The sequence below is a fragment of the Bombina bombina genome, chromosome 5 (genome assembly GCF_027579735.1).
Source record: "Bombina bombina isolate aBomBom1 chromosome 5, aBomBom1.pri, whole genome shotgun sequence".
Classification (NCBI taxonomy): Eukaryota; Metazoa; Chordata; class Amphibia; order Anura; family Bombinatoridae; genus Bombina; species Bombina bombina.
In genome coordinates this window covers 924812020-924837796 of record NC_069503.1, presented here as the reverse complement: position 1 = coordinate 924837796, position 25777 = coordinate 924812020, and the positions used below count along the sequence as shown (strand labels likewise).

General features: G+C 37.3%; 1 protein-coding gene across 1 annotated transcript in view; it reads left to right on the top strand.

The window, feature by feature from the left end:
- Positions 1 to 25777, top strand: part of CPA6 (carboxypeptidase A6) — a 386652-nt gene that overhangs the window by 314569 nt on the left and 46306 nt on the right. The window contains exon 9 of the mRNA XM_053715100.1: positions 7483 to 7685. Within this exon, the coding sequence (XP_053571075.1) occupies positions 7483 to 7685 (203 nt within the window). The remainder of the gene's footprint in view (positions 1 to 7482; positions 7686 to 25777) is intronic.

Sequence of the window (25777 nt, the reverse complement as noted above, 5' to 3'; positions counted from 1 at the left end):
ATAAAAAAGTATCATTGCCCAATGCAATATTCTTGTTATTTTGATATCTAAATCTCTGGACTAACATGGCTACTCCAATCAACGTGTGTATATATTTATATATATATATATATATATATATATATATACACATACATATATTTAGCAGAGTATGTGTCTTAACGATAAAGACATTTGCATGCCCTTTTTTTTTCTAACACCCGAGATCTCATATCTTTGAGCCCCTATAACTTTTGTATGCAATATTTTTTTTAAATATTTTTTATTAGACAGTGTTAATATGAGTGTACAGTCATGGCCAAATATATTCGCACCCCTGCATTTCTGTCAGATAATGCACCACTTCAACCAGAAAATGGTTGCAACTGCAAATGTTTAGGCATTCTCATGTTTATTTATTTTGTTTGTATTGGTATGACACAAAAAAAGTGGATAAATAAAAGCAAATCTGACCTTCAGGCGCACCATACGTCGCCATCTGAATAAAAAGGGACGCTATGGAAGGAGACCCAGGAAGACCCCACTGCTGACACAAAAACATAAAAAAGCCAGATTGGAGTTTGCCAAAACTTACCTGAGGAAGCCAAAATCCTTTTGGGAGAATGTGCTGTGGACAGACAAAACTAAATTACAGATTTTTGGTAAAGCCCATCATTCTACTGCTTTCAGAAAAAGAAATTAGGCTTTTAATAAAAGAATACAGTCCATACAGTCAAACATGGTGGAGGTTCACTGATGTTTTGAGGTTGCTTTGCTGCTTCAGGCACTGGATGTTATGACTGTGTGCATTGAATTATGAAATCTGAAGACCACCAAAGAATTTTGTGGTGCAATGTAGGGACCAGTGTCAGAACGTTGGGTCTCCGACAGATGTCATGGGTCTTACAGCAGGACAATGACCCAAAGAACACATCAAAAAGCACCCAGAAATGGTTTAAGAGTAAGACAAAGTGCTGGAGAGTACTGAACTGGCCAGCAATGAGTTCAGATCTCAATCCCATAGAGCACCTGTGCAAAGATCTCAAAACAGCGGTTGAGAAAATAAACCCTTCCAATCTGAGAGACCTGGAGCAGTTGGCGAAAGAAGAGTGGTCCAAAATTCCAGTAGAGAGATGTAAGAAACTCATTGATGGTTACAGGAAGCAATTGATTTTAGTTATTTTTTCCAAGGGGTGTGCTACCAAATATTAAATTGAGGGTGCCATAATTTTGTCCAGTCCATTTTTGGAGTTTTGCGTAGAATGTGCCAGATTTGGCTTTTTTTCTCCACTTTTTTGTGTCATACCAATACAAACAAAGAAATAAACATGAGAATGTCTAAACATTTTTAATTGCAACAATTTTCTGGGCAAAGCGGTGCATTATCTCAGAAATGCAGGGGTGCCAATATTTTTGGCCATGACTCTAATTGTACTTTGTAATGGGTATTTGAAGTGTTTTGGGCAACTTTTTTGTTTTGGAAAACAGTTAACCACAACTCTGAGATAGCAGTAAGGATTGAAGCATAAGTGGCAATTGTGCCATCGCAATCTCACTCAACTTGTATTATCAGCCCAATGAAAAAGGCTCACGAAAAGACAATATCACTTGTGCAATTCTGTTTGCGCCTCACTTGCAATCTAGCCCTTTGTGTTGGGAACAGAATGGATTGAGCAGAATTGTGTGTTTTGGAGTATGTAGGTTGTTTCCATTTGCTGATTGTCTGCTGTTATGATAAAGGTCATTATGAGGCTAAAATGTGTTTTTTTTTATACCAAGGTTAGACAATCACATTTGTATATCATCTTATTATTTTTATTATTAAAGGGATATTAAACATTAAATACATTTATAAGCATAGTATTGAGGTTATTCCTCACCTCCCTCTAGTTGTGGGTGCCGCCGTGGGGAAATCTGTCTTTCACTACATTCTAGTACTGACCTGTTGCGGTTCAGAGTCTGTTGCCTAGCAACACTATCTCCATCAGTGAAAATGAACTGCGCATGTGCAGCAATTCTCCTTCAGATACCTGCAGTGTAACCTAGGTCCCATAATGGAAGCACCCATGATTAGATAGAGGAGCCAGAAATGTATTTAGTGTCCATGTAAGAGCTACAGGATCAGTCTCCAAGGCAGCTACAGAGCAAAATAGTAAATTTATACAATATGATTAGGTTGGCTACGTATGAGAGAACTTTTTACCTTCAACTTGTAATATGCGCATTACCCAACACGTGCAAGAAACTTACTTCTAGCAGAGTTTACGCACGAACGGGGGCAATAAATAGCGCTCCACTTGTAATCTAGCCGTAAGTAAGGTAATTATCATATCCAAAATAGTTTCTACATTTTGATTTCTACATTAAGTGTAAGTTTGAAAGGTGTTGTTATTAATATAGACCATATAGGTAAATTAGGAAACTGTGTTGCTGCTAACAGTTTATCCAAGAGGATGTAACTATCTAAATCACTTATTCTATTGAAATCCAAACTGTACATAAATGTCAAAATGTAATAAAGGTTATACGCAAAACAGAATATGGGTTTTTAGTGAATTCTACTGAAATAATATATATTTTTATTATTTTTTTTTGCACTCCTATTACTTTTGGTACAAATTAAGATACACATCCTATGTGAGCTGCTAAAATTGAGCCAATGCACAAAAAAGCTGAATCACTACTTTTGAACAGGGTTCATTTTGGTTACCAGATTATAATCAAACTGCAGGACAGTAGCAATGGTTAGCTGCTTGCAAGTGATCAAAGTGTAGCTACTCCTCACAAGAGGGCAGGGACTTGTACATTTGAGGAAGTTTTTGTTGCAGTTCAGAGTCTGTTGCCTAGCAACACTATCTCCATCAGTGCAAACTGACTACATTGCTTGAGATGCCCTAAGCCTAATAATCAATATGATTTAAATAATTTAAATAATTATATAATTTTAATAATTTTAATAATTTTTAATATTTTAACTAATTATTTTGCACATACTTGTAAATACTGAAGGGTAAAAGTAGGTTCAGGAGTAGTTTGTGAAAGCAAAAATAGTGGTTGCTCATGGAATAAACTTCCATTAGAGGAGGTAATGACAAACACTGTGGGGGACTTCAAGAATGTCTGAGATAAGCATATTCTACCAACTAGATAACTTTACATTTTAGGATTTTGAGCAGACTTTATGGGCCTATGGTTCTTAACTGGCATCAAAATCTATGGCCTAGATTTAGAGTTTGTCGTTAGCCGTCAAAAGCAGCGTTAAAGGGTCCTAACACTGCTTTTTACCGCCCGCTGGTATTTAGAGTCAGGCAGGAAAGCGTCTACCGCTCACTTTCTTTCCGCGACTCCAGGCTACCGCAGATCCCCTTACGTCAATTGCGTATACCTATCTTTTCAATGGGATTTGCCTAACGCTGGTATTTGGAGTCTTGGAAGAAGTGAGCAGTAGACCCTCTACCGACAAGACTCCTACCGCCAAAAAAAGTCAGTAGTTAAGAGTTTTATGGGCTAACGCCGGAACATAAAGCTCTTAACTACTGTGCTATTAAGTACACTAACACCCATAAACTACCTATGTACCCCTAAACCGAGGCCTCCCCACATCGCAAACCCTCTAATAAAAATTTTTAACCCCTAATCTGCCGACCGGACACCGCTGCCACCTACATTATAGCTATGAACCCCTAATCTGCTGCCCCCTAACATCACCGACACCTATATTATATTTATTAACCCCTAATCTGCCCCCCCAATGTCGCCGCTACCTAACTACACTTATTAACCCCCTAATCTGCTGACCGGACCTCGCCGCCACTATAATAAATGTATTAACCCCTAAACCGGCGCACTCCCGGCTCGCAAACACTATAATAAATTGTATTAACCCCTAATCTGCCCTCCCTAACATCGCCGCCACCTACCTACAATTATTAACCCCTAATCTCCCGCCCGCAACATTGCCGCTACTATAATAAAGTTATTAACCCCTAAATCTAAGTCTAGCCCTAACCCTAACACCCCCTAACATAAATATAATTTAAATAAAACGAAATAATATTCCGATAATTAAATAAATGAATCCTATTTAAAACTAAATACTTACCTAGAAAATAAACCCTAATATAGCTACAATATAACTAATAATTACATTGTAGCTATTTTAGGATTTATATTTTTTTTACAGGCAACTTTGAATTTATTTTAACTAGGTACAATAGCTATTAAATAGTTAATAACTATTTAATAGCTACCTAGTTAAAATAAGTACAAAATGACCTGTAAAATAAATCCTAACCTAAGTTACAAATACACCTAACACTACACTATCATTAAATTAATTAAATAAATTACCTACAATTAGCAAAACTAAAATACAATTAAATAAACTAATCTATAATACAAAAAACCCCCACTAAATTACAGAAAATAAAAAAATATTACAAGAAGTTTAAACTAATTACACCTAATCTAAGCCCCCTAATAAAATAAAAAAGCCCCCCAAAATAATAAAATGCCCTACCCTATTCTATATTACAAAAGTAATCAGCTCTTTTACCAGCCCTTAAAAGGGCTTTTTGCTGGGCATTGCCCCAAAGTAATCACCTCTTTTACCTGTAAAAAAAAATTAAACACCCCCAACATTAAAACCCACCACCCACATACCCCTACTCTAACCCACCCAAACCCCCCTTAAAAAAACTTAACACTAACCCCCTGAAGATCTCCCTACCTTGAGTCGTCTTCACCCAAACGGGCCGAAATCTTCATCCAAGGTGCGCAGAGGAGGTCCTTCATCCGGTAGAAGTCTTCATCCAGGCGTTGTCTTCAATCTTCATCCATCCGGAGCCATCTTCCAAGGAGCCGACGCGGAGCCATCCTCTTCATCTGGAGTCTTCTAACCCAATGACGGTACCTTTAAGTGACGTCATCCAAAATCAGCCAATAGAATGCAAGCTCAATACGATTGGCTGATTCGATCAGCCAATCGGATTGAAATTCAATCTGATTGGCTGATTGAATCAGCCAATCAGATTTTTCCTACCTTAATTCCGATTGGCTGATAGAATCCTATCAGCCAATCGGAATTGAAGGGACGCCATCTTGGATGACATCACTTAAAGGTACCGTCATTGTGTTAGAAGACTCCGGATGAAGAGGATGGCTCCACGTCGGCTCCTTGGAAGATGGCTCCGCTCCGCTCCAGATGGATGAAGATTGGAGACGCCGCCTGGATGAAGACTTCTACCGAATGAAGGACCTCCTCTGCACACCTTGGATGAAGATTTAGGCCCGGTTGGGTGAAGACGACTCAAGGTAGGGAGATCTTCAGGGGGTTAGTGTTAGGTTTTTTTTAAGGGGGGTTTGGGTGGGTTAGAGTAGGGGTATGTGGGTGGTGGGTTTTCATGTTGGGGGTGTTGTATTTTTTTTACAGGTAAAAGAGCTGATTACTTTGGGGCAATGCCCAGCAAAAAGCCCTTTTAAGGGCTGGTAAAAGAGCTGATTACTTTTATAATTTAGAATAGGGTAGGGCATTTTATTATTTTGGGGGGCTTTTTTATTTTATTAGGGGGCTTAGATTAGGTGTAATTAGTTTAAACTTCTTGTAATATTTTTTAATTTTCTGTAATTTAGTGTTTGTTTGTTTTTGTATTATACGTAGATTAGTTTATTTAATTGTATTTTAGTTTAGCTGATTGTAGGTAATTTTATTTAATTAATTTAATGATAGTGTAGTGTTAGGTGTATTTGTAACTTAGGTTAGGATTTATTTTACAGGTCATTTTGTACTTATTTTAACTAGGTAGCTATTAAATAGTTATTAACTATTTAATAGCTATTGTACTTAGTTAAAATAAATACAAAGTTACCTGTAAAATAAATATAAATCTTAAAATAGCTACAATTTAATTATTAGTTATATTGTAGCTATATAAGGGTTTATTTTCTAGGTAAGTATTTAGTTTTAAATAGGATTAATTTATTTAATTATCGTAATATTATTTCGTTTTATTTAAATTATATTTATGTTAGGGGGTGTTAGGGTTAGGGTTAGACTTAGGTTTAGGGGTTAATAACTTTATTATAGTAGTGGCGACGTTGCGGGCGGGAGATTAGGGGTTAATAATTGTAGGTAGGTGGCGGCGATGTTAGGGAGGGCAGATTAGGGGTTAATACAATTTATTATAGTGTTTGCGAGGCGGGAGTGCAGCGGTTTAGGGGTTAATACATTTATTATAGTGGCGGCGAGGTCCGGTCGGCAGATTAGGGGTTAATAAGTGTAGGTAGGTGGCGGTGACGTTGGGTAGCGGCAGATTAGGGGGTAATAAATATAATATAGGTGGCGGCGATGTTAGGGGCAGTAGATTAGGGGTTCATAGCTATAATGTAGGTTGCGGCGGTGTCCGGAGCGGCAGATTAGGGGTTAATAGTATAATGCAGGTATCAGCAATAGCGGGGGCAGCAGATTAGGGGTTAATAAGTGTAAGGTTAGGGGTGTTTAGACTCGGGGTTCATGTTAGGGTGTTAGGTGTAGACTTAGAAAGTATTTTCCCATAGGAAACAATGGGGCTGCGCTAGGAGCTGAATGCTGCTTTTTTGCAGGTGTTAGGTTTTTTTTCAGCCAGCTCAGCCCAATTATTTCCTATGGGGATATCGTGCACGAGCACGTTTTTCCAGCTTACCGCTACCGTAGGCAACGCTGGTATTGAGGGTTGAAGTAGAGCTAAATTATGCTCAATGCTCACTTTTCTGAGCCTAACGCAGCCACTCAGAAAACTCTAAATACCAGCGTTGTCTTAAGGGTGCGCTGGAAAAAAAAGCAGCGTTAGCACCGCAGGTCTTTACCGACAAAACTCTAAATCTAGGCGTATGTTTCTTAAAAAATGTATTGTTTATTATATAGTTAATTTTATTAACAATATATATATATATATATATATATATATATATATATACTGTATATACATATTTAAATTAAAATAATTAGAATTAATTTGTAATATTTTTATAAAGTAAAAAATATATACTTTGTTAAATGTATTTAATATTATGTAAGGTTTTATTGGGAATCATAATGTATGACTTGTACAATCTTTAAAGCCAGGTTGCAGACTGGAAAATAATGCTCTTATTGCAGCAGTGGCCATTGGATAGGATCAGTACATCACTTTCATGGGTCAATATACTTTTTGCAGGCTGTAATGTACAGTTGTTATAAGACAGGTTTGATAGTCATTAGCTACAGTTCTGTACCATGTTGTAGTATACAAATATATTACACTACAAAAATCAGGCTTTGTCCTCAATTTTGTATTTACATGCCACTAATCCAAATGGTCTTGTACTCTAATATGTGTGTGTGTGTGTGTATGTGTGTATGTGTGTATGTGTTGTGTGTGTATATGTTAACAAATGAAACATAAATAACAATGCATATTGTAAAATAATAAATAGCAATGCACACTGTAAAATATTAATTTATTACTATGTATCTTCATAATGCAGAAGAAGGCGCTTCTTTAAATCCATGTGACAGCACCTATTGTGGTCCCTCTCCTGAGTCCGAGCCAGAAGTAAAGGCGGTGGCTAAATTTATATACAAGAGACGAAAACGGATAAAAGCTTACATGTCTTTTCATGCATATGCACAAATGTTACTCTACCCATATTCCTATCAGTATGACTACATCCCAAACTTCAAATGTGTGGTAAGTGAATCTTCTGATATTTTTTTTATTCATGCACTGACATGACTGACAATATCTAAAAATATTTACAGTAATTAACAGTAGTTACAGTACTGTGCAAAGGTTTTAGGCAGGTGTGAAAAATTGCTGTAAAGTAAGAATGCATTCAAAAATAGAAACATTAACGGCTAGATTACGAGTCTTGTGTTAGCCTTAAAAAGCAGCGTTGAGGGCTCCCAACGCTGCTTTTTAATGCCCGCTGGTATTACGAGTCAGGCAGGTACAGGTGTACCGCTCACTTTTTTTCCGCAATTTTCGCATACCGCAAATCCACTTACGTCAATTGCGTATCCTATCTTTTGAATGGGATTTTCCTTATGCCGGTATTACGATTGCTGGAAAAAGTGAGCGGTAGACCCTCTCCTGTCCAGACTCCTACCGCATTTAAAAGTCAGTAGTTAAGAGTTTTATGGGCTAACGCCGTAACTTAAAGCTCTTAACTAAAGTGCTAAAAAGTACACTAACACCCATAAACCAGTGATTTGCAACCTTTTTTTTGCCGTGGCACACTTTTTTAAATTAAAAAATCCTGTGGCACACCACCATCCCAAAATTTTACAAAATCACACATTGTAGCCTAATAAAGGATATATATACACACACTGTACTGTGCTGTCATGCCTCCTACAAACTATACATGACATATTGACATTCTTTTACAAACAATCATAATGATTGCCTGTGAATGAATGTCAATTTCATGGTTGTAAATGATGCCTGATGAGCCTGTCACATACCTCCCAATATTTCAAATTTTGAAAGAGGGACACCCCCGCACTGTTGTCAGTCTGCCACGGCACACCTGAGGATCTCTCACAGCACACTAGTGTGCCACGGCACACTGGTTGAAAAACACTGCCATAAACTACCTATTAACCCCTAAACCGAGGCCCCCCCACATCGCATACACTTAACTAAAATGTTTAACCCCTAATCTGCCGACCGGAAATCGCTGCCACTGTAATAAATATATTAACCCCTAAACTGCCGCACTCCCGCTTCGCAAACACTAGTTAAATTTTATTAACCCCTAATCTGCCATCCCTAACATCGCCGACACCTACCTACATTTATTAACCCCTAATCTGCTGCCCCCAACGTCGCCGCTACTATATTAAATTTATTAACCCCTAAACCTAAGTCTAACCCTAAGTCTAACCCCCCCTAACTTTAATATAATTTAAATAAAATGAAATTAAATTACTACTATTAAATAAATTCATCCTATTTAAAACGAAATACTTACCTATAAAATAAACCCTTATCTAGCTACAATATAACTAATAGTTACATTGTAGCTAGCTTAGGATTTATATTTATTTTACGGGTAACTTTGTATTTATTTTAACTAGGTACAATAGTTATTAAATAGTTATTAACTATTTAATAGCTACCTAGTTAAAATAAATTCAAATTTACCTGTAAAATAAATCCTAACCTAAGTTACAATTACACCTAACACTACACTATCATTAAATTAATTACATAAACTACGTTAAATTAACTACAATTTAATTAAATAAACTAAAGTACAAAAAAAACCACTACATTACAGAAAATAAAAAAAGAATTACAAATTTTTTAAACTAATTACACCTAATCTAATCCCCCTAATAAAATAAAAAAAGCCCCCCAAAATAATAAAATTCCCTACCCTATACTAAATAACAAATAGCCCTTAAAAGGGCCTTTTGCTGGGCATTGCCCCAAAGTAATCAGCTCTTTTACTTGAAAAAAAAAATACAATACCCCCCAACATTAAAACCCACCAACCACACACCTAACCCTACTCTAAAACCCACCCAATCCCCCCTTAAAAAACCTAACACTACCCCCTTGATGATCACCCTATCTTGAGCCGTCTATACCCAGCCGGGCACAAGTGGACCTCCAGAGGGGCAGAAGTCTTCATCCGATCCGGCCAGAAGGGGACATCGAGACCGGCAGAAGTCTTCATCCAGACGGCATCTTCTATCTTCTTCCATCCGGAGCGGAGCGGGTCCATCTTGAAGACATCCGACGCTGAGCATCCTCTTTCATCCGACAGCGACTGAAGAATGAAGGTTCCTTTAAGTGATGTTATCCAAGATGGCGTCCCTTCAATTCCGATTGGCTGATAGAATCCTCTCAGCCAATCGGAATTAAGGTAGGAAAAATACTTTTTTATTTTATTAGGGGGATTAGATTAGGTGTAATTAGTTTAAAATAATTGTAATTCTTTTTTTATTTTCTGTAATTTAGTGTTTTGGTTTTTTTGTACTTTAGTTTATTTAATTTAATTATAGTTAATTGTAGGTAATTTATGTAATTAATTTAATGATAGTGTAGTGTTAGGTGTAATTGTAACTTAGGTTAGGATTTATTTTACAGGTAAATTTGTACTTATTTTAACTAGAAAGTTATTAAATAGTTAATAACTATTTAATAACTATTGTACCTAGTTAAAATAAATACAAAGTTGCCTGTAAAATAAATTTAAATCCTAAGATAGCTACAATGTAACTATTAGTTATATTGTAGCTATCTTAGGGTTTATTTTATCGGTAAGTATTTATTTTTAAATAGGATTAATTTATTTAATTGTAGTAAATTTATTTAGATTTATTTAAATTATATTTAAGTTAGGGGGTGTTAGGGTTAGGGTTAGACTTAGGTTTAGGGGTTAATACATTTATTATAGTGGCGGCTACATTGACGGCGGCACTGGTATTACAGTGAGATGTGGAGCTAAATTTTGCTCAACGCTCACTTTTCTGAGGCTAACGCCGGCATGAAGAAAACCTGTAATACCAGCGTTGTCTTAAGTGAGCGGTGAGAAAAAAAGGCTTGTTAGCCCCGCACACCATTACTGACAAAAACTCGTAATCTAGCCGTAATAGTTTATCTTTATCAAGTAACAAACTGCAAAGTTAGTGAACAGAAGATATATCTAACTAAAATCAATATTTGATGTGACCACTCTTTGCCTTCAAAACAGCATCAATTCTTCTATGTACACTTGCGCAAAGTTAGGGATTCTGTAAGCATATAGTCAGGTCCAAGACTAAACAATTATACCAAACAGGTGCTAATTAGCAGCAATTTAATATGTAAATTGAAACATAATTGTTAACTAAAACAGAAACAGCTGTGTAGGAGGAACAAAACTGGGTAATGAAAATCCAAACTCTGCTAACAAGTTGAGGTTAAAAGTTATACACCACGTAAAGACTGAGCACAGCATCAAGACACAAGTGGCTCCATTACATATGCTGTTTTGGTATCCTATATACAGCACCGCATATAAATATGACACGTATATTTCACCCGTCGCCTGCAATTTTTACTCCCATAAGCTAACATGCAAATCAGTATCCAATATTCAGCGCAAGGACTTACTTGGCAAAAATGGAGAAATCTTACTCCATTTTCACCTCCCACACAAGGCAGCCACAGCAAGCCTTGCTCTGAGTATGGAAACACAGTAACTCCTGAAACTTCCTGCAAAAATAAACTAACACCTAACGCATGCGCAATATCTATCTACCTGTCAACTGCAATTCCCCCACTGCAATAAATAATAAAGTGTATTAACCCCTATATCCGCCATCAAACCCACATCGGAACTAATAAAAGTATTAACCCCTAAACCGAAACCCCCCCACAACGCAATATGACGAATTAAACTATTGACCCCTATATCCGCCATCAAACCCACACCACAAGTAATAACTTAATTTTTAACCCCTAAATCCGCCAACACTAACATTGCAAACTACCTATCAAAGTATTAACCCCTAAACCGCCAAAACCCACATTGCAAATAAATAAATTACTAAGCCCCTAACCTAACACCCCCTAAATGTACCCAAATTACCTAAATTACAAAATACTAAAGTTACTATTAAAATAAAAAACCTAACACTACTTTAAAAATAAAATAAAACTAGTATATATTAAAGGGACAGTCTAGTCAAAATTAAAATTCTGGTGTAGACTGTCCCTTTAAGCTACAATTACAGAGAAAAAAAATCTAAGATTACATAAAAGAAAAAAAATTACCAAATTTTAAAAAATTATACCTAATCCCTATGAAAATAAAAAGCCCCCCCCAAAATAAAAATACCCCCTACTCTAAGAATAAATTACCAGTAGCCCTTAAAAGGGCTTTTTGCAGGGCATTGCCCCAAGATAATCAGCTCTTTTACATCAAAATACACAAAGTCCCCCCTAACAGTAAACCCCCCCCCCCCACCCACCAAACTCCCCAAAGTAAAAGAACCTAACACTAAAAAACCTAAACTACCCATTGCCCTGAAAAGGGCATTTGTTGGGCATTGCCCTTAAAAGGGAATTTAGCTCTTTTACAAATTGCCCACTCTAAATAAAAAAATAAAAAATAAAAAAAAAACAAAAAAAAACTTGTCTAAAAAAGGAAAACTCCAAAGATCCAACAGGGAGTCTGACAAGATGCTTTATTCAATCTCAAGGTTTCATTATTGTAGTGTGTAACAGAGAAGAGGTGAAAACCCTGATAGTCTGCAACCTTTGTGTTTTTCCTTCTCTTCTTTATGTGGTTTGCAAACTTTAAAAAAGGAAAACATCTACAGATTTGATTGCCTTTAAATTCTCCCGCTCCTTCCAGGTTTTCACTCGTTTCCTGGAAACGTCACTTCCGATTCAGCCGAGGCTATAGAGATTCACGGTAGTTGGAAACAACTACCGTGAATCTCTATAGCCTCGGCTGAATCAGAAGCGACGTTTCCAGGAAACGAGTGAAAACCTGGAAGGAGCGGGAGAATTTAAAGGCAATCAAATCTGTAGATGTTTTCCTTTTTTAAAGTTTGCAAACCACATAAAGAAGAGAAGAAAAAACACAAAGGTTGCAGACTATCAGGGTTTTCACCTCTTCTCTGTTACACACTACAATAATGAAACCTTGAGATTGAATAAAACATCTTGTCAGACTCCCTGTTGGATCTTTGGAGCACTGATCCACACCTACTATATTTCTTGGGTGTCCCTGGACTCTCCCTGGTGAAACGAGGACCTCCATCAGTGAAATCTACCTATTGTGATCTACCGGACGATGTGTGGTTCCGGACTGCGATTACTGCACTCTTATGTGCGCCACAACTTGTGAGTAGGATTCCTTTGATCATACTGTTGCTTTGCTTTTATCTCATATGATCTGCACCATGTGGCGCCCTCTATCTATTTTCTCCTAGATTTTCTACCTGTGTTCCTGGCATAACACTCTGGAGGAGCAGCCTACCTTTTCTTGAAACATTGCCTACTATATATATCCTTTGGGTATTAATAATTGGACTTTGCTGGACTTGACAAACTAACCATTTATACTGGACTAATATAGTTCCTATATATTCATATAATCATCATCCTCTGGTCCTTTTCTATCTTTGGAATTGTCCTTTTTAATTTTGCATCTAACTTTTAGGATTTAGGATTCCTGTATTGATCACCAAGTATTGTTGCTTTATCTATCTTTGTACAGCATCTTACCATTCACAGCATCTATGGTAATTTTTGTCTAAATTGTATTATATTGAAGATTTTATATTGTGTCATATCTGCCCTAGGTGCCTCTTAGTAGTACTCTGGTGACGTTGGTGTCACCTGACGTACTAATTGTTGTCATTATAATCTCACTGATCTATTTTACTGGTTCCACTGACTTATTCTCCAAAAATGTCTATCAGCAAAATGCTATTCATTCTGCTTCATTATCTGTGGTATCTAGAGATGATAATAAAATAATATATGTATTCCTTCCCTTTTCCCGGGCATTATTATTTTATCATAGTAATCATATAAACAACCAATATAAATCACATTACGCTACTTTCTGCGTATATCATCTTACAATCGCCTACATTTTCATTTGCATGTGTTTTTCTATTAGAGTTAAAAGTATTTTGAGTGTTTTGAGAAAAGCTTGTCACTTTTTAGTTTGCGAGCAAAAACTATGAGATCTGTAACGTGAAAATCCTTACAGATTTACGCTGGAATTAGAGCGATAATATTATATCTGCCCCTGGAAAGCCCATGTTCAGCCCATTTTATGAAAGAAAAAAAAACAAAACAATTACACGTAGTATTTTGTACTTATAAGTAAGAATTTCTGTATATACAGAGATCAGTACAAACACAGAGGGCGTGATCCCATATACAGCGCAGGTTTCGGCTCAAGTGATGGAACCCGCGCCACCCGTAATTTCACATCAGGGTATTACATATACCCTGCCGGCAGTTTCTAAAGTGCTGTAAGTCTGATAAACTAGCGATGTCCAGAAATAAGCGTAAGTACAAATTTCTGGAGTCGATAGTGACTTACAGCACTTTAGAAACTGCAGGCGCCTAAGAAAACTAACTAAAATTTTAAATCTCCCGTAACTGTCTAACACACCTCCCAAAAATAAGCCCGACACGTATACCCCTACATCCGCAATCTCCCCTCTCACTCCTAATAATAAATGTATTAACCCCTAAACCGCCATAGCCCACACCGCAAGTAATAACTAAATTATTAACCCCTAAACCGCCATAGCCCACACCGCAATAAACCTATTCTAGTATTAACCCCTAAACAGCCATAGCCCACATAGCCTATTAAATATATTAACCCCTAATCTGCCGCCGCCAACGTCGCCGCCACTATAATAAAGTTATTAACCCCTAAACCTAAGTCTAACCCTAACAACCCTCTAACTTAATTATTATTTAAATAAATCTAAATAATATTACTATTATTAACTAAAGTATTCCTATTTAAAACTAAATACTTACCTATAAAATAAACCCTAAGATAGCTACAATATAATTAATAATTACATTGTAGCTAATTTAGGATTTATTTTTATTTTACAGGCAACTTTGTATTTATTTTAACTAGGTACAATAGCTATTAAATAGTTAATAACTATTTAATAGCTACCTAGTTAAAATAATTACAAAATTACCTGTAAAATAAATCCTAACCTAAGTTACAATTACACCTAACACTACACTATCATTAAATAAATTAAATTAATTAACTACAATTAGCTAACATTAAATACAATTAACTAAAATAAACTAAAGTACAAAAAAAAACTAAATTACAGAAAAAAAATTACAAGAAGTTTAAACTAATTACACCTAATCTAAGCCCCCTAATAAAATAAAAAAGCCCCCCAAAATAATAAAATTCCCTACCCTATATTAAATTACAAATAGCCCTTAAAAGGGCCTTTTGCGGGGCATTTCCCCAAAGTAATCAGCTCTTTTACCTGTAAAAAAAAATTACAATACCCCCCCAACATTACAACCCACCACCCACACACCCCTACTCTAAAAACCAACCAATCCCCCCTTAAAAAAACCTAACACTACCCCATTGAAGATCACCCTACCTTGAGCCGTCTTCACCCAGCCGGGCACAAATGATCATCCGATCCGGCCAGAAGTCTTCATCCGATGGGGCAGAAGAAGACATCCAGACCGGCAGAAGTCTTCATCCTATCTGGGCAGAAGAGGACATCAGGACCAGCAGAAGGCTTCATCCAAGCGGCATCTTCTATCTTCTTCCATCAGACGAGGAGCGGCTCCATCTTGAAGACATCCGGCACGGAGCATACTTCCAGCCCGACGGACTAACGACGAATGACGGTTCAATTAAATTACGTCATCCAAGATGGCGTCCCTCGAATTCCGATTGGCTGATAGGATTCTATCAGCCAATCGGAATTAAGGTAGGAAAAATCCGATTGGATGATTTAATCAGCCAATCGGATTGAAGTTCAATCCGATTGGCTAATTGGATCAACCAATAGAATGCGAGGTCATTTCTATTGGCTGATCCAAAAAATAAATACAAAGTTGCCTGTAAAATAAAAATAAATCCTAAAATAGCTACAATTTAATTATTAATTATATTGTATCTACCTTAGGGTTTATTTTATAGGTAAGTATTTAGTTTTAAATAGGAATACTTTAGTTAATAATAGTAATATTATTTAGATTTATTTAAATAATAATTAAGTTAGGGGGTGTTAGGGTTAGACTTAGGTTTAGGGGTTAATAACTTTATTATAGTGGCGGCGACGTTGGTGGCGGCGGATTAGGGGTTAATAGATTTAATAGGCTATGTGGGCTATGGCAGTTTAGGGGTTAATAATAGAATAGGTTTATTGCGGTGTGGGCTATGGCGGTTTAGGGGTTAAAACACTTCATTAGTTATTGCGGCGGGGGATTGCGGTTGACAGGTAGATAGACATTGCGCATGCGTTAGGTGTTATTTTTTGCAGGCATTTTAGGGAGTTACGGTGCTCCCATACTCAGCACAAGGCCTGCTACGGCTACATTTTATGGCGAGGTGAAAATGGAGATTTCTCCATTTTCGCCACGTAAGGCCTTGCGCTGGATATTGGATACCAATTTATGACACGGTCCCATGTTAGCTTATGGGAATAAAAATTGCGAGCGACGGGTGAAATATACGAACATATATGTGATACCAAAAACGCCCCAAAACTGCCGTTGCCGGCTTTTGCGGGCGACGCTGCATATCGGATGGGGCCCAGAATTTTTTGTAAAAACTGTAGCAAATGTCCAGTGCAGGAAGAGCAACGTTTCAGGGCACTTGCCCCTTTATCAAGCTTGAGAAAGGGGCTGGTGCCCCGAAAAGTTGCTCTTCCTAATAAAAGGTAGTGCCTTTTACTTGAGTGCCACCTTTTGGTTTCTTCATATAAGTAAGAATTTCTATCTGATTTTTGCACAATGGTGTACTTAAATTACAATAAATGCTGTGCATATTTAATACGATTTATTCCTTTGTAATTTACATACATATTTTACATTTTTGATAAAATACAATTTTCGATGAAAAATTTTGATACAATTTTTGATGCACCTTAACAATACATTTTTTTTCCTGTGTATTTATGTGTAAATGGGTCAATTATTAATTTTATAATATTTTTAAAATATATATTATATTGTGCACTTTTGTAATGTCCCTATCTCCTCCCCATACGAATATGCAGTATACGTCCCTTAGCGAGTGGCTTTAGATCATTACACCAGGGAACTTGAAGAACTGGCGAACATTGTTTAATAATCTCCCCAGCCAAGAGAGCTTTAGATCATTGGGCCATGAGACTTACCCATTAGACATGATGGCCTTTGCTTCAGGAATATGACTAAGGTGTGCCTTTTTTTAATAGGTCTTCTGATTTTCAAATAATTCCTCCCCATTCAGTACATGTACTCCGCTATGTCATTATTTACTTTGTTCTCTCTTCCTGTTCATTCCTTGTAAGTATACTGTGTTGTATGGCTTCCTTAAGTTCTGATTTCTTTAAGGGTCATCTTTCATGATTCAGATAAGGCATCAGTGGCGGCTGGTGAATTTTTAAGATGGTGGTGCACAGGACCCCACCCCTTTGAGAAAGCCACACCCCTTTTAGAAAGCCATGCCCATTTGAGAAAGCCACACCCATTTGAGAAAGCCACGCCCATTTGAACCAGCAGTGTTTTTTGTCGTTGTCTTGTTGAAATATCCAGATCCGGCGTAACTTCAACTTCGTGACTTTTTCCTCAACATTATTCTCAGTTTGTAGGACAGAGTACACCCCTGTATGAAAAGCAGCAGTGAATTGCACTTCCCCAGTTCACCCAGGACATGCCTTACTCCACCCATAACACACCCAAGATGCACTACCATGACCCCACAACTTTAGCTAAGGACCCATCCATAAAACATTAGTGATCCAGCTCATAAGTCTAATATTAATCTTAGTTACTGGGTTTCAGAGTAAAAGATTTTGTATTTAAATAGCACGCATTACAATTTTTTTGATTGACATGCCTGGCTGACATGTATTTAGTACTTATGTACTAACTACATATGTCAGCCAGGAGGCATGTCAATCAAAAAACAAGGAGTCTTTTAGAATCAATGTAGGGTGAGAAGAAAATGTATTATTGAAAGGGTAGAAAAATGTACAAAGGTTACTGCTGACTAGCAGACCTAAAAACTGCCAGGATTCTTAAAACCATTGGGGTGTGCGTGACCCACGTGTTGTTAAATAAACATTGCAATGTGGTTAAACACATAGGTAAAGTCCCATAGGGAGCAGAAAAGAGATGGTTATTGGCAGTTACATGGAACTTCTTCTGATTGGGTGAGCAGCCATGCCACTTACCATCTCCAATGCATGTGCCTCCTGAATGGAACTTTACCCATATGTTTAACCCTTTTGTGAAGGGTTAAACTGATTGTGATGGAAACATGACATGCTCTAACAAATGAACACAGTAATTAGAATGTCCCTTTAATAGCAACCAAATTATTAGTTTGTAAGCACATATAAGGTAAAGATATTCCAATATAAATAGGCATTTCTTCAGAATATGTATTATCATAAGAATAATGTATTGAAACAGCTACACAGAGGAGTAATCATTACAAAAAGTGCTACTAATTTTTCATTAGAACAAATCAAGAAGTAAAAATTGAATCCCAGAAACTACCATTTTAATTCACTTGTGATAAAGCTATAAAACAATGCAAAATTAATGAATCAGCAAGTTCCTTTTTAAAGTGCATTTTTAATTGACTAATTCCTCCTATGATTTTGAGCTTTATAGGAGCAAAGCTGCATATGGTGTGCATTATCTAGTGTAAGTGTCACTTACCAGTAATGCTGGGCAATGGGGTGACTGCTTGCTTGGTGTTGTGTCAGCTGCAGCTCTGCATTATGCATGTCTCCTGCCTGCAACACAGCTCCCTCTTCTAAGCAGGAAAAAAATGTTTAAGAGCATTGCCATGGTAACCCATGGCAACACTCTGAGTAGTAGAAGACACAGCAGATGAAGGAGGGGCGGGGGGGCTGGGGGTCAAGAAATTTTGGGGCAATAAAATAAAAAAAAGTTTAAAATAAAAATGTAAAAAAATATTTCTGAAAATGGGGCCCCCTTATGGGACCTCCCGGGGTCGGTCGGTAGTTCCGTGCCTGAGGCTCTGAGCTACAAATAGATGAGCTCCTCTCAGCTCAATGGCTTTGAGTGGTTCTGTGAAATAATTTTTTGCGTGCTGTTGAGGGGGAGGAGCCTTGCAAAGCATCATCATGTGACTTCAGTGATGACTATCCGGACTCACGTGACTGTGAGCAATGATGTATACTGTCACAGCCTGTCTGATCGGTAAACACCTCCCACCCTTGCACAGGCTGAAGTGTGCGATCAAGAGAGTATGGGGATAGGTGGAGGCTGGGAGCGGCGCCTGCAGGCAAATTTAATGAGATGCATAGACACTGGCATATGTTAGCTACCGCACGTGCGGTTAGGGGTTATATACATATAAAAAAAGTTTTAAAAAATTGTTTTACATTTAAAAATAAAAAACAGTTTGGCTTTTATTTTTTTGGTACTACAAATTAAATATAATTTTTCCTATAGTGGGGCTATTGGAAAAATTATATTTTATTCACATTTTTTTTTTCTTCTTGTGGGCTGGGGGGGCACGTGCGGGTGTGCACAAATGGAGGAGCCTCCACTGTAAGGCATACAATTTAAAAAAAACTTTCCATTATCAAAATGTGCACAGTGGTTTTATATGCACACTTTCTGAGGCATCAACTCCTACTGAGAATGTGCAAGAGTGCACAGTATATATCTATGTGCATTTTATGATTTGGTTGATTGTTGTCACATGAGGGAAAATGGAATTAACCTTGAAATTTGCCATAATAAAATGACTACTTATTTGAAATTCAAAGTTAGTACTATCAGATCACTGGTTTTCAAACCTGTCCTCAGGCTCCCTAACAGGTCAGATTTTTGAGGATATCTGAACAGGAGCACAGATGAAATAATCAGCTGATTAGTAAACATGAGTATTTCACCTGCTCTCATCCAATGCAATCCTGAAAATCTGGCCTGTTAGGGAGGCCTGAAGACAGGCTTGAAAACCAGTGTATTAGATTGTCTTTTTATTATGTATTTGTTGATTATGCAGCTCTTCTGTATTTACTGTTCCTTTAAGGACATAGAAGTATTGAATGCCCGGCATATGCTGCTAAGACAGCTTTATTAAAGAAGCATTAAACTCAATTTTTTTCTTTCAGGATTCAGACAAAGCATACAATTAAAACAAAAAAGTTTCCAATTTACTTCTGTTATCAAATTTACATAATTCTTATGGTATTCATTATTAAAGAACATACGGCTAGATTACGAGTTTTGGTCATAACGCTGCATTTACGACCGCTGCTATTACGAGTCCTGCAAATTAACTTACGCAATATTCGTAAAGTCTTTTTTCAATGGGACTTCCATTGCGCCGGTTTTACAAGCTTTTTTTTTTTAGGCCAAAAAGTGAGCGGTACAGTCTATCCCACAAGATTCGTAATGCATTCTAAAGTCAGTAGTTATGAATTTTACACTACAAAGCTGTAGCATAAAACTCATAACTAAAGTGTTAAAAAGTACACTAACACCCATAAACTACCTATTAACCCCTAAACGGAGGCCCTTCCGCATTGCAAGCACTAAAATAAAATTTAATAACCCCTAATTTTCTACTCCCGACATCGCCGCCACTATAATAAACAAATTAAACCCTAAACCCCCGCACTCCCGCCTCTCAAACAATAGTTAAATATTAAACCCTAATCTGCCGCACCTAACATCGCCACCACCTACCTACTTTTATTAACCCCTAATCTGCCACCCCCAACGTCGCCACCACTATATTAAATTTATTAACCCTTAAACCTAAGTCTAACCCTAACCCTAACACCCCCTAACTTAAATATAATTAAAATAAATCTAACTAAAAATTCAAAATTTAGCTCCACATCTCACTGTAATACCAGTGCCGCCGTCAATGTCGCCGCCACTATAATAAATGTATTAACCCCTAAACCTAAGTCTAACCCTAACCCTAACACCCCCTAACTTAAATATAATTTAAATAAATCTAAATAAATTTACTACAATTAAATAAATTAATCCTATTTAAAACTAAATACTTACCTATAAAATAAACCCTAAGATAGCTACAATATAACTAATAGTTACATTGTAGCTAGCTTAGGGTTTATTTTTATTTTACAGGCAAGTTTGTATTTATTTTAACTAGGTAGAATAGTTATTAAATAGTTATTAACTATTTACTAACTACCTAGCTAAAATAAATATAAATTTAGATGTAAAATAAAACTTAACCTGTCTTACACTAACACCTAACCTTACAGTACAATTAAATAAATTACCTAAATTAAATACAATTAGCAAAATTAAATACAAATACCTAAATTACAAAAAACACACACTAAATTACACAAAATAAAAAACAAATTACAAGATATTTAAACTAATTACACCTAATCTAATAGCCCTATTAAAATAAAAAAGCCCCCCCAAAATAAAAAACCCTAGCCTAAACTAAACTAAACTACCAATAGCCCTTACAGGGCCTTTTGCGGGGCATTGCCCCAAAGAAATCAGCTCTTTTACCTGTAAAAAAAATACAAACAAGGGGCGGAGCTTACACTCAATGCGGCAAGACGTGTCTCAATTAATCTCTCTGAGACAGATACTATTTATATGAGTTTTTTTTATAGAAAATCTCTATATTTCCTATCCTGAAACAGCTATCTATTACTGTTAATAGCTATACTCTAAGAGTGGAAATTTTGACAAAGTTTATGCCTATGTTTGTTGAGTCAGCTACATGACAAACTTCTTCTCTAGACCTGAAGCCATCTTGACAAACTTCTGCACCTATGAAGCAAGTTCAGAAACAGAAGAAGTTCCTGTAAAGGATCTGGAGCATAGGTCTGGGGCTGCCGCAACATTACCCCCCCCCCGAACTCCAGGGTTACGATATCTTAAAATAGGATAGCCAGAAGTCATATACAGACTGTCTTCTTTCTCCTACGAGAGAACCATCACTAACACGACGGTACCACATCAAGGGACTACCCTGCTATAGTAACTACTCCCAACCTGCCGAGTACAAATGGAGGACCTAGCAAGATGGGAGACACGAATAAACAGCCTAATACAGGAACACTAGAGAGGGATCTATGTGCTATCCTCTTTGAAGGTGTGAAACCTTGGGCACCCGCTGAACATGCTCTGGTGATAGATGAGAGCCCGCATACCAGTTTGGCCGGGAGGACTTATAGGGGGGAGGCCCTCTCGACCACAACTCAGACCCCACCAAGCTTGGGTCCAGAGAAGACCCTGTTACCTGTATTAGGGGCCAACGAGATACCCGGAGACGAGACCTACGTCACCGTGCCTTCTAATCTTTGGCCGGATCATGGGTTGGATAGGGAAGACTGCGTGTCAGCCAAAACAAGTGAGGAGGAGATCCGCAGGGAGCCATGCTTTGTGTCCACTTCCCTACTTGAGCTGCCCCGGATAACACCACAAAGGCAGTTACGACTGCACATGAGAAACAGTGTGGAGCCTATATGCGAAGAACTGATCCGGTCTACCTTTGTTTGACAAGCGGCACTGAGGCCACACCGGGAGGTGATTTCTATTTGGCCACTATAATCTGGTTCATAATCGTAAAGGGACAACTGCTGCAACATATTAAAGGGCAACTCTGTTACCTGGTACAGATGCAATGTGGAGACCTGGCTTTGGGACTATTTAATATGGCAGCCTTTGAAAAGGACTTAAAAAGTCTCACTTTACTTGCAACATCCACCCTTCATACCCACGGTGGTAAGACATTCTAAATTACAAGGACTGTTCAGTATTTGGAAGATGGGGATAGGATAGATCACTTGGAAGGACCTGTGCCTCCCTAATATTTATTAGTCTGCATAGAACAAATATGACTGAATTATATAAGTTTTACCCCATTACTATAGCCAGCTCATCTTTATATATAATATAGAATGTTCTGGAGTTAATGTTTAACTTGTTTAACATCCTATTATTTATGTTATCCTTAATCACTGTGTATGCTTTCTCTCCCTTCTGGAGTACTATTGAAGATAGAAGATGTAAATTATGTTAATATGTATGAATAGCAGTGGAATAAGTGTTACTAAATGTAGATGCTATGTCTGTTACATACAGGGAGTTTTTCAATATGTTGCCTGCACTAAGACACTATCAAGGAGGTAATTGTTTATTGTTGTTCAGTGTTCATATCCCATTTTGTCTAGGGTGTAATATTGTAATCTCCATAACACACTTTTCAGGGTGGATATAGATTATCATAGGGGGTTCCTAACTCTGACATTATCCCTCATCCAGTATACTTTCTTAGGGGAGGATTGATATCTATAGCTTTTTCTAGCTATCATAGCAGACATAATGGAGTGTACCAGCAAATTACAACACTTTTACTTGGGTGCTCTATAGACACACATGGAGTAAGTAGGATATTTTCTCAGTATATAACCATCTCAGTCACTATGCTAACAAGAATGGTTGGTTGTTCCAATCAGCCAATAGAATGCAAGCTCAATCCTATTGGCTGATTGGATCAGCCAATATGATTGAAGTTCAATCCTATTGGCTGATGGCATCAGTCAATAGGATTTTTTCAACCTTAATTCTGATTGGCTGATAGAATTCTATCAGCCAATCGGAATCTAAGGGACCCCATCTTGGATTACGTCACTTAAAGGAACCTTCATTCATTAAGTAGTCATTGGAAGAAGAGGATGCTCCACGCCCCGGATGTCTTGAAGATGGACCCGCTCCGCGCCGGATGGATGAAGATAGAAGATGCCGTCTGGATGAAGACTTCTGCCCGTCTGGAGGACCACTTCTCCCGGCTTGGAAGAAGACTTCTCCAGGCTTTGTTGAGGACTTTTTGCTGCTTCATTAAGGACTTCTCCTGGCTTCGTTGAGGATGGATGTCGGCTCTTCAAAACTGTAATTGGATCTTCAGGAGTTAGTGTTAGGTTTTTTTAAGGGTGTATTGGGTGGGTTTTATTTTAAGGTTAGGGTTTGGGCTGCAATAGACCTAAATGCCCTTTTAAGGGCAATGCCCATCCAAATTCCCTTTTCAGGGCAATGGGGAGCTTAGGTTTTTTAGTTAGGGTTTTATTTGGGGGGTTGGTTGTGTGGGTGGTGGGTTTTACTGTTGTTGGGTTGTTTCTATTTTTTTTTACAGGTAAAAGAGCTGATTTCTTTGGGGCAATGCCCCACAAAAGGCCCTTTTAAGGGCTATTGGTAGTTTAGATTAGGCTAGGGTTTTTTATTTGGGGGGGCTTTTTTTATTTTGATAGGGCTATTAGATTAGGTGTAATTAGTTTAAATATCTTGTAATTTGTTTTTTATTTTGTGTAATTTAGTGTTTGTTTGTTTTTGTAATTTAGGTATTTGTATTTAAATTTGTTAATTGTATTTAATTTAGGTAATTTATTGTACTGTAAGGTTAGGTGTTAGTGTAAGACAGGTTAGGTTTTATTTTACAGGTAAATTTGTATTTATTTTAGCTAGGTAGTTAGAAAATAGTTAATAACTATTTAGTAACTATTCTACCTAGCTAAAATAAATACAAACTTAGCTGTAAAATAAAAAAAATAAACCCTAAGCTAGCTACAATGTAACTATTAGTTATATTGTAGCTAGCTTAGGGTTTATTTTATAGGTAAGTATTTAGTTTTAAATAGGAATTATTTAGTTATTAATAGTAAGTTTTATTTAGATTGATTTGAATTATATTTAAGTTAGTGGGGGTTAGGGTTAGACTTAGGTTTAGGGGTTAATAACTTTAGTATAGTGGCGGCGACGTTGGGGACGGCAGATTAGGGGTTAATAAATGTAGGTAGGTGGCGGCGATGTTAGGGGCGGCAGATTAGGGGGTTAATAATATTTAACTAGTGTTTGCGAGGCGGGAGTGTGGCGGTTTAGGGGTTAATATGTTTATTATAGTGGCGGTGATGTTGGGGCGGCAGATTAGGGGTTAATAAGTGTAGGTAGGTTGCGGCCACATTGGGGGCGGGAGATTAGGGGTTAAAAAATATAATGTAGGTGTCGGCGATGTTGGGGGCAGCAGATAAGGGTTTAATAAATATAATGTAGGTGTAGGCAATTTCAGGAGCGGCAGATTAGGGGTTAATAAGTATAATGTAGGTGTTGGCGATGTCGGGGGCGGCAGATTAGGGGTTAATAAGTGTAAGATTAGGGGTGTTTAGACTCAGGGTTCATGTTAGGGTGTTAGGTGTAAACATACATTTTCTTTCCCCATAGGAATCAATGGGGCTGCGTTACGGAACTTTATGCTGCTTTTTTGCAGGTGTTAGGCTTTTTTTCAGCCGGCTCTCCCCATTGATGTCTATGGGGAATCGTGCATGAGCACATACAACCAGCTCACCGCTGACTTAAGCAGCGCTGGTATTGGAGTGCGGTATGGAGCACAATTTTGCTCTACGCTCACTACTTGCCTTTTAACGCCGGGTTTAGGAAAACCTTTAATACCAGCGCTGTAGGTAAGTGAGTGGTGACAATAACGTGCAAGTTAGCACCGCACTCCTCATAACGCAAAACTTGTAATCTAGCCGATACCTAGGTAGTTATTATGCATGTGTTTGGAGAACTGTATGGCAGCAGTTTAGCAAGAATGCTCTTGAGCACTAGATAGCAGCAGTGTTTGCACAATGTACAACATTATTAAAAGCATTTTATGGACAACTGCTACCATATAGTGTTACAGGCACTCCTGAGCCTACCTATCTGATTTTTAACAGAGTTTACCAAGTAAATAAATTAAATTTGATAATAGAAGTAAATTGGAAAGTTTTTTTTTAATGGTCCAATTTATCTGAATCATGAAAGAACAAATTAGGGTTTCATATCCCTTTAAACATTAAAAAATGAACATTGGTGGCAATATTTTCTTGATAATAAAAATAGTTAGAAACTGACAGCTTACTTTGGGATGCTGGCCCTTTCAGAATTTGAAACTCTAGAAAAATTTGAGTAATCTTAGAGGATCTTTCTATTCTTCCAGTAACCTGTTTCACTGTGAAAACTAAATTATTAAAATCAGCTCTGAAACTAGAGAGGTGTGGAGGAGACTGGAAGCTTTT